Here is a 13,737-nt window from a genome sequence, read left to right as displayed (position 1 = left end):
CTCAAGTGCGAGAGTGCTAGCCTTGAGCTGAACTGCTGAAGGACAGCACCCAGGCCCAGAGTTCAGGCCTCATGACTAACACACACACACAAAATTGAATTTTCCATCTACCTAACAGAGATAAACAATGGTTATTTGAACTATACTATTAACTACCATATTTATTATACTTTAATTAGGGAATGTTTTCTGCTCTAGGGAAGTTGGTAGGTTAATCTTCTCATGGCTGGGTTGGAGAGTGCTGAAGATGACTGTATTAGGGAAAGACTGCAGACAAGAGATCTCCTCTGAAGAATTAATTTGATTCAAATGTCTGAGGTTAGTTCTGGCTAAGTCCTGGAAGCCATCCAGTAGCACAGAAATACTTCTGAGTCACATACAGAGCACTTGGACAAATAAGGCTTGGTATCTGTGCAAGAAAGAACTCTCGTTGCCTCAAGATGAATAGGGAAAGCTATGAAACTTTTGCCAACAGGGGTGTTTAGAAAAACTCTCAGTGCTTGTGTGTGAGGCATTTTGTAAAGAACAACATCTTCCTCTGTAAAGCTTTACAAATAAAGTAAGGACTTTTGTTTGAAAACCAACTGAGTGTTCTTTACTTTTAGTTGTGAAACTGGCATTGAAATTATGAGGGAGTGTTTTCTCTTTTGTTAACATTTAGTTGACCAATAAAAATTGCATGTAGTTATGGCATACAACACAATGTTTCAATAGACAGATACCTTGGCTAGTGGCTAAATCAATGAATGAACATCTCACTAGTTGCAATGTACAATTCAAAGGCATTTTGTACATTCACAAAATCATACTACCCCAAATGTTTTAGTTTTAAGGTATTTTGGTCACCTCAGAAGAAACTCCAGACCTCTTAGCTCCCTTTTTCTTTTGGTGGTACGAGGGTTTGAACTCGGGGCCTTGTAGATGCTAGGCAAGTCCTCTACCACTTGAGTCTTGTTCACAACCAATTATTTTCTAAGGTAAGATTTGCAGACAAAATTATAGAACTTTGATTTTTCTACATTCTTAACATATCATAGCCGTTTCTTTTTAAAGTTTACATTTACATAGGGGTCTCTGAATGTGGAAGATTCAACATTATTAAAATGATGACTACGTTGGAAACAGTCTCAGCTCCAGTGATAAAACTAGGAAGGCCAGAAACTGCCGTGGTGGTGGTGCAAAGAAGCGAGAGAGAAGACGTGGGCGGGCGGGCTGAGGACACATGGCAGTGTCCTGTCTGTTTCATCACCTGTAGTATATTCCAGCATCACCTGCGGCTCATTCCCACCCCACATCCACATCACAGGGCCTATAGTTGAAACCCACACATCTATTTGTAATGTGAAGTTTTGCTCTTGTATTATTTTCTTTTTTTTATTATTGTGAAAGTACCGTACAGAGGGGTTACAATTACATGGGCAAGGTAATTGTATTATTTTCATTAGCATTTAATGTTCTCTGTCATCTTTTACGATCCAAAATTTAAGTCATAGCATAGACTAGGCACTGTCATGTGACTCCTGTCTCCCAGCATCCTTCTACATCATGGCTCTCACTAGGCAATCTCTAGACATTGCAGAAAAGGAAGAGTGGAATTATTGGAGCAGGGTTTCTGTTCTAAAAAATCTACCCACTTCTGTCTTCATTACACCCAACTGGAGAACATAGAGATCAGTCTAAGTCCAAGTCTAAGTCTGGCCTGCAGCCTGGGAACACTGGCCTGAAGGCTGTTTTAGGCCCATGAAATCATTTGGTACAAACAGAATAGGCATGCCCACCACCTGTTGGCTGTCACAGCCCAACTTTCAGCACTGATAATTTTGTGAGGCCCGTAATGATGTTATAAATACCCAAACAGCACTTGGTAGAAAAAAAAGGTTCCCCAACCCTGTGAGAGACCAGGGAATGACAACAAATGGAAGATTCTCTGTGTTCTATACCCTTGATCACCTTCCAAAGACAGCTGAGGGCTTGGCTACAGACCCTGAGGAGCCGTGGACTGGGGAGGAACTTTATCCTAGTGCTTCAGGAGCGGCCTCTGCCATCTCACGACAGTCCGCTCCAAAAGACCAAGTAACAAGCTCCCCCAGGCTCCTGACAGAAAGTGCTGAGACAGAGGTCCAGCCAAGGAGATCTGGTTAGATTCCATGTTGGGGATGAGCAAGGGAGCAGATCTTCCTTAGGAAGAAGAATAAGCCTGGAAAACAAATCCTGGTCTCAGCGTCACGTCCAATTTGCCCTGAGCAGATGTTATGGGTGGCATGAGGACATACACCCATGGAGCAGTCCACGCCACAGCCTTCAAGGTGAGACCAGAAGCCAACCGCGCAAATCCACAGCAAGCCACTTGTGCCAACTGACAGAAGGTCTTCACGGGGAAGACTCCCAAGACCAGTGTCCAGCGCTTTATGTTTCTAAGCTGGACAAAGGCATATCTAGACTGTGGGCACGACAAGGGGACAGGAAAGAAGGTGATAAGGAGTGCTCTCCCACCAGAGAACACTCACAGAGCCAAGAGGCCACGGACACACTGAGGTAGGCAGGAAACTGTGGCGGGGTGCAGTGCCTATGGAGAGGCAAAGGGACAGGGAGCGCTGTGGCTATGCTATATAGTATTCTGGTCTCAGAACTTGCCTGGAAGCATGTCCACGATCATCAGGAATGGGGGAAACCCTAAGAAAGTCATTCTCCCACAGTCATTATAGTTAACAAAAATCAACACATGTACACAAATGTGGGGGGGTGCATTTTATTTAATGCCAGGGAATCATAAGTATAAAGACATGGTATAAATAGGATACATGTGAAAGTAATCTTGGAAAGGCTGCAGGTTTTTTCAACATCAGTGAGTTCATAGTGGCATGAGATTAATATAATAATATAATGCCTTAAAAATATAGACAAGTGTATCATAAGAATGTTCCTTTCTTAAAAGAATCAACATTCATATCAGAGGAGGAAAGTAAAATCTATGTTAAGAGTTAAAGCCTTGGGTTTCATCTGTGCTTATCCTCAGTTCCAAGGGCTTCACAATCAAGAATAACACTGCACTCAGTCGTGCTGGTGGCTCACCCCTGCAATCCCAGCTACTGGAGGCTGTGCTCTAAGAAGCACCAGGAAGAAAAGTCCTGAGACTTATGTCCAATTAACCAGGAAAAGGCCAGAAGTGGAACTGTGGCTCAAGTGGGAGAGCACCAAAAAGCCAACTGATCGTGCAAAGCGTGAAATTTAAGACTAGAAACCAGCACAAAAATAATAAATAAATAAATAACCCCAACGGTTCACAAAAGATAAGTGTCAAGGGTTTATCCTCTGTAAACTTAAAAGGTTAAAAAACATTTTTTAAAATGTCATTTTGCTGCAACTGGGGCTTTTGTGTAAGGTGATTGAAAAATAACACCCACCCCAGCTACCACATCTGAGCTTTCTTTCACAGTTTCCACATGGGGCTCAGCCAGCTACAGAAAGTTAAGAGGGAAAGAGGGACGTGGATTCCCAAGCTGAACATGGGTGTTTTACTTAGCTGCCCCCTAGGAAATGATAAAGAAGGCACTAGGACAAATCAAAGCTGGGAAAAACAAATGTGTTTTTGCTGAACTAAACATGTCATGCATGTTACTTCTAGATGAAAACCTTCCACAGACCGGGTCGCAGCACCACCTACCATCGTTGATGCAGTTGCAGAAGCCACACTGGTACTTCCTCCCTCCCTCGATGAACTGCATGAACGGGCACATGTAGGCTTTGCACCTGTTGCACCGGACAGGTCCATTCTCGCCGTGGTTCACCAAATAAAGGGGAGTCTGGAAGAAGTAGGTCAGATTAAATGAACGGCTGAATTCGAGATGACTATTAGGCGTGAAGAATTAGAAATGTCTTCTAACATAGCATTCGCTTACCCAGGAACACAACACTGAGAATTTTCCAGGGCAGCAGAGATCTCTTGACAACAAGTGAGTGCAAGGCAACACGACCGTCTCCACAGAGCCCATACTAAAATCTTCTACAGTACACATACAGTGTATTATCATACAGTATATTATCAGTAGATATCCGTCTATGTACACTGTCATGTAGATGATATATTTACCTTATATGTGTTTAAGCAGGAATTATAATACTTCACTGTACTTATGGTAAAAAAAAACGTCCTGAACCCCTGAAGCCACATGTTTTGTTCACTCTGTTCAGACTACAAATGAAGAAGCAAGAGATGGACTGGGTTTTCTCCTCTGTCTTCTCTGACCTGCGCTCTTTTGGGGTGACTCTGGCATCCACTGGCAGGGCTGTCCAGTACAGAGTGTTGTACCCAGTGTCAATGGTTGGAAAAGAGTAACATCATTTCAAAATTCATGAGAAAGTATCTCTGCTAGGAGTGGGCACTGGATATGTATGAAAAGGGTTTATGTTTTTTTGTTTTGCTTTGTTTTGTTTTTGTTCTGGTCGTGGGGCCCGAACTCTGGGTCTGGGCGCTGTCCCTCAGCTCTTCGGCTCAAGGCTAGCGCTCTACCACTTGAGCCACAGCACCACTTCTGGCTTTTTCTGCTTATGTGGTGCTGAGGAATCGAACCCAGGGCCTCATGCATGCAAGGCAAGCGCTCTACCACTGAGACACCTTCCCAGCCCCGGGTTTATGTTTTTTAAAGTGAACTTTCTTTTTTATTTTTTTGTTGGTTGTATAGCTTGAATTCAGGGCCTGAGTGCTGTCCCTGAGCTCTTCTACTCAACGCCAGTGCCCTACCATTTTGAGACACAGTGCTACTTCCAGTTTTCTGGTTATTAATTGGAGATAAGTGCCTCATGGACTTTCCTGCCTGGGTTGGCTCTGAACCATGATTCTCAGATCTCAGTCTCCTGAGCAAGGATTACAAGCATGAGCCACCAGCATCCGGCATTCAAAGTGAACTTTATTAGTTAATACAGAACACTATTACAATCTAGTCTGGGTGCTGGTGGCTCACATCTGTAACTCTAGCTACTAAGAAAGCTGAGGATTGTGGTTTGAAGCCAGCCCAGGCAGGAAAAGTCCCTGAGACTCTTATCTCTAATAAACTACCAAAAAGCCAGAAGTGGAACTGTGGCTCAAGTGATTTGAGTACTAGCCTTGAGGAAAAAAAACCAGAAAAACAAAAGCTCAGGGGCATCACCTATGTCCTGAGGCCAAGGCTCTGGACCAGTACCAAAAAAATAAAAATAAAAAACTGAAAACAAAGATAATATAGAAGACAGAAGCTCTACCCTTCAGAAGACCTACACAACTTCCAGCAGTTGAAAGCTGAGAGGCAGAGTAGATTTGTAAACATGCCAAGAATCCATGTAACTTTGTATACACTAGCTCATGTATCCATGTATCGTTGTGTATACAAACCTTTGTGTGAAAGATATAAAGTGGCAGTGTTCACTCTCTTTAGCTGGTAATAATGAGAAATGGCCTGAGGAAGGGGGAAAATGATGGAAGGGGTAATACTGACCAAGATGCGTTATCCTCATAAAGTGGCATATTGAAATGATAACTCATTTCTACCACTATTTAAAGACACTGACACTAAGCAAAAGGAAATAAATGTACATATCACCTGATGTGGAAGAAATAGCTGTATTGTCAAAGCTCATAGAATTCACTAGCTTTATAGACCATGATAAAGACCATTTGCCCCATGAAGGTTAGAATGTGTTTGTGACTTTAACTAAGTATCACTATCTCACAATACTGTGAAATCTATATAATCACTTAATCACAATAAAAATATGCTCCAAGATTTAAAAAAAGATAATAAAACATAATAAAAAATGGTCTGTGGGTGAGAAGAGATGGGAGGAAAAAATGGAGAGAGAGAGGGAAGGGGTGACATTGTCCAAAAAGAAATGAACTCATTAACCTGACTTATGTAACTGTAACCCCTCTGTATATTACTTTAAAATAATAAAAAATAGAAATAAATGGTCTGAGGAAAGCAGAAAAATACAGATTAAAAAAGAGAGAGAAAGAGATTCTTAGGAAAATGAAGGGAGATATCAGAAGATCAGAAGCATAAAATGACTGCAGACGTGTCGGGTCAGGGGTCTGTTTTGGAGCAGAGTCCAGCGGTCGAGTCTGCCTGTGGTTTCTGCAAGGACTCCAGCTCCATCCTCCTCAGTTCAGAAGATACCTTTCAAAAGCTAAACTATGTTCACTCCAGACACATCACCTATGCTCATCCTTTTGTTTTCAGAGTTCAAAGACTATGATCAATTCCCTGAGATACTTGAGACCTCAAATAGGATGTAATTATTTCTTACATAAGTCAGTTTCATGGGACAAAATTTGCCTTTGATTCTATTACTATTATTTGCTCAAAGGCAGACCTAAAATTACCATGATTGTCAGCCAGTAATGCCTAAGCCTTCTAACGCTGACATAGTCCAACTTGTAGAACTGAAAATAAATGTCCAGCAACCAGCGGCAGTCAAGTTGCAGTGATATCTAGGTGATTAAGTACACATACAATTTTTTTTTCAGTTTTCACTCTTGGAAAGCAGATGATGGATAGGTAAGGAAGGTAATCAGACCATCAAGGTGACAGTAAAGAATGTTAAAAGCTTTTTAACTGTTTACATTTTGTTTGGGGGCAACAGGGCAAGGGTTTCTAAACTACACTGCTAATGTTTCTTCTCTCATGCCGAAAACAATCAAGCATTTTTTTCCCTCTCTCTCCAGATGTCTGCTTATCTGCTCGGCAGGACTGTGCAAGAGCTTGTAAACAGCTAAGTTTACTTTGCTTCTGTCTTCAATCTAAGTGAATATAGCATTTAAAAAAAAAAAAAAAGAACACCCTCGAGTTACTTTCCAAAAGACAACAGCAACAAAAATGCCCTAAGTTGTTTTCTTAATATCCTATTTACTTGAGAAGTATTTTCAGGTTTTAAATGCTTTGTTTAAAAATGGGCTTTAATCTTCAGCCTCTAAAATATCCCTGCCGGCTCTTTCTTTTCTGGTCTTCTTTTATAAATGGAAGAAGGAAAGGATAGAGAAGCTGGCTCCAAGCCCTCAGCTGGCTATTCTTAGTTCTAGCAATTATGGGCCATGTCTGAGATAAACTAAGAAGAAAAGTAATTTTGAACCCTATGTTGCTGGATAAACAAGGGAGTGCCATGTGCTAGACTGGCACCAATTCCCATTAAAATGTTTGTTTTCATCTTTAATTAATATGACCGGATTGCACAATGGGTTGTGCTGACGACCCTATGAATTCCGACAACATTCCCCCATCAAGCCAATACACTCCTCCCACACACACTCCTTTCTCAACTACTTCCCTCCACATCTTTATTTTTTTGCAGTAGTACTGCAACTTGAACTCAGGGCCTGTACACTGTTCCTTAGCTATTTTTGCTACCGGTTGGTGATCTATGGCTTGAGCCACAGCTCTACTCCCAGCTTTTGCTGGTTAACTGGAGATAGGAGTGTCATGTGTTTGTCTGTCAAGGCTGATTTCAAACCATGATCTTCAGACCCTAGCCTCCTGAGTAGCTAGGATTATAGGTAGGAGCTATTGGCACCCAGCTTCCTATTCAATTTTTTTAAAAACATTTTTTAGTGCAATTCATTATGCATTTACACACACACACACACACACACACACACACATACACATGTGCGTGCGCACATGCGCACGCGCGGACTCTGACGACTCTATTTACCCCCTTACCCTCTCCTTTTCTCCTCCCATTGTTTTCCCCCAACAATCAGTTCCCCTTTTCCAATCACATTTATTATTATTATTATTATTAAGGTCTAGGTTCTACATGAGTGAAAACATGAAAATTTTGTCCTGAGTTTATTTCTTCAACATGGTGATCTCCATTCATTTTCCTATAAAATGTCTCTTTTTAATGCATATAAAACAAGTACCTTGAACATTGCTATTATACATTTTGGACGACAAGCAAAAATACTATCTACCTACTAGTCAAAGGATGCCAATGTTAAAAAAAAAACCAAACAACTCTTATTTCCCATGTTAAAGAAGGTATCAAAGAGTATCACTTAGCATCTTGATGCTACTCATAAAATTCTGTATATTTTCTTATTTCAACATGCTAGTACCCTGTCAGGTACCACAGGAGCTGGGCATGTGGCCTGTCTGTGTGGCTTGCCAGGCAGTGGAGCAGGAAGACAATGACACAATGCAGGACTGAGAGAACAGAGTGCACACAGACAGAATACTTTCCCATGTATCACTTACTAGGGTTATTTTTAGCTTAGAAAGGCAATGCTAAACTTATCCATATTGGATTTCCAAAACAAAAGCAGATGCTCCAAGAAAATGAAGCATAATATAGGATGACCCATCCCTAAGAATATATCATAAAGTTTGCAAGGTATGGGTTTTTGTTTTGACTACTCCATTTTAAAGAAAACTCTAAATATCCAGGTTGGTGAGATGGCTCATGCTTGTGATCCCAGCATCAGGAAAGCAGCAGAAAGATGATCACAAGTTCTAGACAAGCCAGGGTGACATGGGAAGATCCTGTCTCAAAAAAGATTCTGAATGCATAAACCTGACTATAGATTTTCTCAGTGGTTAAGTATCAAATCTTGAAGTCAAAACTGTGAAAGTGCTTACTAACATACAACCAGTAGGTGGCGCTGAACAACCAAAAATTAAAACAAAGCTTTCATGGATTATAAAATACCCAAGATAACTCTGCTCTGTCCAGTTTATGTAACTTTAATAATTATTAAATTTAACTTACAGCACCTATTATCACAAAACTGAGAAACCTAAACTTTCCTTAAAACAAATCCATCTTTGATTAAGGGTTTAAAAAAATTCTAAAAGTGAAATCAATTAAGAAATGCAAGGCTACTAATGTATACATAAATTTTATAGAAATTATAGTTTGTCCAGGAACGGGTGGTTCATGCATGTAATCCAAGTTACTTGGGAGGCTGATATCTCAGGTTCAAACCCAGCCCAGGAAGGAAAGTCCATAAGACTCTTATCTCCAATTAACTATCCAAAAACTGGAAATAGAGGCCTGGCTCTTAGTAGGAAAATTCAATCTAGCCTTGAGCAAAAAAAGCTCAGGGGGCCTGGGAAGGTGGCTCAGTGGTAGAGTGCTTGTCTAGCATGCGTGAGGCCCTGGGTTCGATTCCTCAGCACCACATAAGCAGAAAAAGCTGGAAGTGGTGCTGTGGCTCAAAGTGTTAAGAGTGCTCGCCTTGAGCTGAAGAGCTGAGGGACAGTGCCCATGCCCAGAGTTCAGGCCCCGCAACTGAAAAAAAAAAAAAGTTCAGGGACAGTACCAGGTCCTGAGTCAAAGTCCCACAAAAAAGAAAAAAAAAGAAAGAAAAGAGAGAAAGAAAGAAAGAAAGAGAGGAACAAAGGGAGGGAAGGAGAGAGCGAAGAAGAGATAAAGAAAAAGAGAAGAGAAAGACAGAAAGATAGAAAGAAAAAGAAGAAAGAGAAAGATAGAAAGAAGAAGGAAGGAAGAAAAAGGAAGAAATTAAAGGATGTGCTAGATCTACTAAAGTAACAGACAGGAATTTATTTCAAAAAGTTTCTTTTCTTCTTTCAACTTTCCTCCCCTTCTCTATGCAGAACAGAGACACTGCTGGGTCAGCCTCCAAGCCACACGGCCACCTGAAGCAAAGGGCACCAGGAGGCTGGGTGGGGGAGGCTGCCCTGCACACTAGCAATGGCGGAGCTACTGAGAGGACACGATGACATCTGCTGAGTCATGCTGTTTGGCAGCACACTGCCATGAGGAGGTGATGGTCTTCCGCAACCATCTATCTCCGGTTGGAGCAGCAAATCCAGTCGCCAGTAACCAGGCTGATATGAGGGTGATAACACTGCCATGCCCCCATGTCTCCTCTCATACTGTGCACGCTAAAAGTCTCTCTTCCCACTTTTCTCTCTCTGCCTTTTCCTCCCCCTCTCTTTGAAGACTGGAGGATTTTTAAGGCATACAAATTCTACATTTTCAACACACAATTCTAGCTATTTTTTCCATTACAAGTCTCCAGGTAAGCTAGGCCAGGGTGGCTCACGCCTGTAACTCTAATTATTCAAGAGGGGAGAGTGAGAGTCTCCAAGAAAGAAGTCAATAAGCTAGTGTCCTGAAACTATTGCTGCCTGCACATCAGTTATCTTCTACTTTACTAAGTAGAGGAAATATCTCAGCAGAGTGTAGAAGACAAAGGTTTCCTCATGATCAACCTTAACTCAGATGAGAAGATTTAAAATAAGAAGCTGTGACAAAGGGCACACAGTTGTCCAACTGACTGAGAGCCACAGTCAGCGTCAGACCATGCTCTCCCGCAACGGCAATGGAACCTCCAGGGCCCAAGTCATCACACCATCCCTGAGAGGCTCTGGGGACAGGAGCAGCACTTGGCTTCTGAAACGTCACACGAGTAAGTAATGTGTAACTTGGATTAACCACAGAATGGAAGCAGACATATGGAAATGGGTATGTGTAAAAGATCATCTACAACCTGTGATGAGAAACCAAAATGGGCCTGCTTGATAAACACCAGGACATGCTTGACATCTCTGGCCATAAAGGAAATACAAACTAAAACAACACTGAGATTCCTTCTTACCCCAGGAAGAATGGTCATCATAAAAAAAAAAATTCAACTGGGAGTATATGGTCAAAAAACATATTCTGTTAAGAGGTATAACAGAACTCAAATGACAGATCATACCTCTTGGGAATATAACTTACCCTAGCGCATTTCAAATGTTTTCTACAAAGTGTCTGCAGAACAGGAAAGAGAGTAGAGCTATGCAGGTGGTCTGCAATGAAGCTATCATGTAACACACTGGAGAGTAGCCATCCCAGGACACAGCCATTTGGGCTTGCTGGGCCAGTGCCAGGGAAGCAGACAGCCATCTTTTGACTAAGTTCATTTGACTTGAGTACACAGACAAAGTCACTATCAACAGTAAGGTTTTTTAATCCCTATTTAACCACCAAAACCTGGAAGTGGAGCTATGGTTCAAGTGGTAGAGCACTAGCCTTGAGCAAAACATCTCAAGGAAAGAGCCCAGGCCCTGAGTTCAAGCCCTAGTCACTTGTGTGTGTGCACACACACAGACACAAAAGCATTATACTCATAAACTAACATGCTGAATTGAAACCTCATTGTACAGCTACTTAAACATAATTTAAAAAATCCAATACTATGTTGAAAATGAACTATAAAATTTGTGGGAGGGATAGGAGGGAAAAACTGGGAGGGAGCAAGAGAAGGTATAACATTGTCCAAAAAGAAATGTTCTTGGGCTGGGAAGGTGGCTCAGTGGTAGTGTGCTTGCCTTTGCATGCCTGAGGCCCTGGGTTCGATTCCTCAGCACCACATAAGCAAAAAGAAAAAAGCCGGAGGTGGCGCTGTGGCTTAAGTGGTAGAGCGCTAGCCTTGAGCTGAAGATCTGAGGGACAGCGCCCAGGCCCAGAGTTCAGGCCCCAGGACCAGACCAAAAAAAAAAAGAAATGTTCTCTTTACTTGACTTGTTACTGTGCCCTATATATTAAAACAATAAAAAAATTACAAATAAGTAAATTTCATCACTAAGGAGAAAAAACAGATATTTAACAAAGGTTTTAATTTTTTAAAAAATCTAATTTAAAAGCATCTAAAATATATTTGTATTTTTGGTATAAATCAGTCATGAATTGCAATGAAAGAAGGTGGTCCATTAATTCACCGTAAGAAAATGGATAAAAATTAGTTAACCCATCTTTTGTATCCTTTTCCTGCCAAAGGAGGAAGTGATATAGGAGAAATTACATGTTTGCAGTATTTAGATGAAAAGTTATATGACCTATAAAGAACCAGAAAGCATGGGGAAGTAGAAACTCAAACCTGGAATCTCATTCCTGTGTTACATGCTCACTGCAAGGCCACAGTCTGGCTAAGATGGAGGAAGGTGAGTGACATGCACTTTACTTTATTATTAGGTTTCTTCTATTTTACTTGATTTTTTATTTTACTTGGTCAGTTAATGATGGTCTTATTTTCTCAAATGATAAGGATTCAGATCCTCTCTTTGTACATGGCTCACTCATATACTTCCCTGCACATAGGTATGCATGTAAAAATACTACATACCTCAACACACACACACACACACACACATATACCAACACTTACACATGCATAAACTATATACATCTGACAGTGAGATGATATTGAGAAAAACCAACAGAGGGAGAAAATGAAATGTGAAACCTAAGCTAAACCTAGAGAAAAATGTACTGTCGAGGAAATTCCTTAAGCAACTGTTCCTGGAGCCAGCACAGCTGTCTTTAACTGCTAGCAATCCTAGCAGCAAGGACAATGCGTGCCAGTTCCCCTGTGGGCAAGTCTTCATTAGAAACGCATGTGTGGAAAGAAGGTTATTTTCATTGATACAGAACATGGAAACTTAAGTAAATGGCAGATGGCTGCATGGGGAGATGAAACATCCATGGAAAAGAATGATACTCTGTCTTTTGCAGGGAAATGGATTGACCTGGAAAAAAATTATGTTAAGTGAAGTAAGTCAGGCTCAAAGAGACATACATAGACGTTAGATCTACATTATAAACGTATATGTAAACATATACTGGGTTATGTGCATATATATACATGTATATGTGTATAAATGTATTCGCTGAAGTATGGTATATGAAGGGGAAGACTTTAATAGTGAAAGCCCTTTAAGCAACAAATGTACAGGGTAACAAAATGAATACTAGAAAGCTGGAACATGTGTTGGGTGGGGAGAGCTGAGGTAAGTGTGCAAGGAGGAGGCAAACAGAGAGGGGAAGGGCAAATGAATGCAGTCATAATATTCAATGCACACATGTCAAAATGGAACTAGGAAAATTGAGAGGATGGGTGGGACGGGGAGATATGGTAGAGAATGATCAAAGGGGCGGCACAGATCATAATGCATTGCACTCATAAAGTGACATCATATTAAATTGAAGGCCCTTTGCACAACTGTTTAAGGATAATAAATAAATGACTAAAAATGCAGGTTTCAGGCTTATAAGGGCCTTCCTTATTTATCTGACCTTCCTGTCTCAAAGACAGCCTTTATATTGCAGGAAGAATGCCCAATACATGTTTGGACTTTGAACTCTGTGAAAAGTCTCACCAAATTACTTGTGCTAGTGGATTTCTACATATAGGTAAAGATAGATAAGTACACTTGAATATTATTATTATTTTTTCTTTTTTGTCTGTCACGGGGCCTGAACTCTGGGCCTGGGTACTGTCCCTCAGCTCTTCAGCTCAAGGCTAATGCTCTACCACTTGAGCCATAGCACCACTTCCGGCTTTTTTCTGCTTATGTGGTGCTGAGGAGTCGAACCCAGGGCCTCATGCATGCAAGGCAAGCGCTCTACCACTGAGCCACCTTCCCAGCCTACACTCAAATATTATTTAGCACAACCATTTTCCAGATTTAGTCTTTTAGGCTCTGGGAAAGCACTCTTACATCCCTGACAATAATCACTTCACAAGAACGGACACTCCAGGCAAACTTGTGGCAAACATCCCCAGAGATGGTTATAAACGTGAAGCTTAGATAGGCTTTTCTTTTATTCCTACATTCCCTACATTTTAAAAATAGAATTTTGTTGATTAATTTAAAGTTGTTTACTCGGTGAATACGGGATACTTAGGAACCGCTCACATATCAAACTCCACAATACTTAGCTTTCTCCCAGGAGGCACACGTCTACGGCCCTCACACT

General features: G+C 41.1%; 1 protein-coding gene across 2 annotated transcripts in view; it reads right to left on the bottom strand.

Moving 5' to 3' along the window:
* The window catches only part of Sec24d (SEC24 homolog D, COPII coat complex component), an 84,167-nt gene that overhangs the window by 31,895 nt on the left and 38,535 nt on the right, over window positions 1-13,737 (bottom strand). For both annotated transcript variants that reach the window (XM_042697587.1, XM_042697586.1), the window contains exon 9: window positions 3,665-3,803. In XM_042697587.1, the coding sequence (XP_042553521.1) occupies window positions 3,665-3,803 (139 nt within the window). The remainder of the gene's footprint in view (window positions 1-3,664; window positions 3,804-13,737) is intronic.

The sequence above is a fragment of the Dipodomys spectabilis genome, unplaced genomic scaffold (assembly GCF_019054845.1).
Source record: "Dipodomys spectabilis isolate Male_0828 unplaced genomic scaffold, ASM1905484v1 ptg000225l, whole genome shotgun sequence".
Lineage (NCBI taxonomy): Eukaryota > Metazoa > Chordata > Mammalia > Rodentia > Heteromyidae > Dipodomys > Dipodomys spectabilis.
Note: the sequence above shows the minus strand (reverse complement) of the source record. Positions and strands in the feature narration are given on the sequence as shown.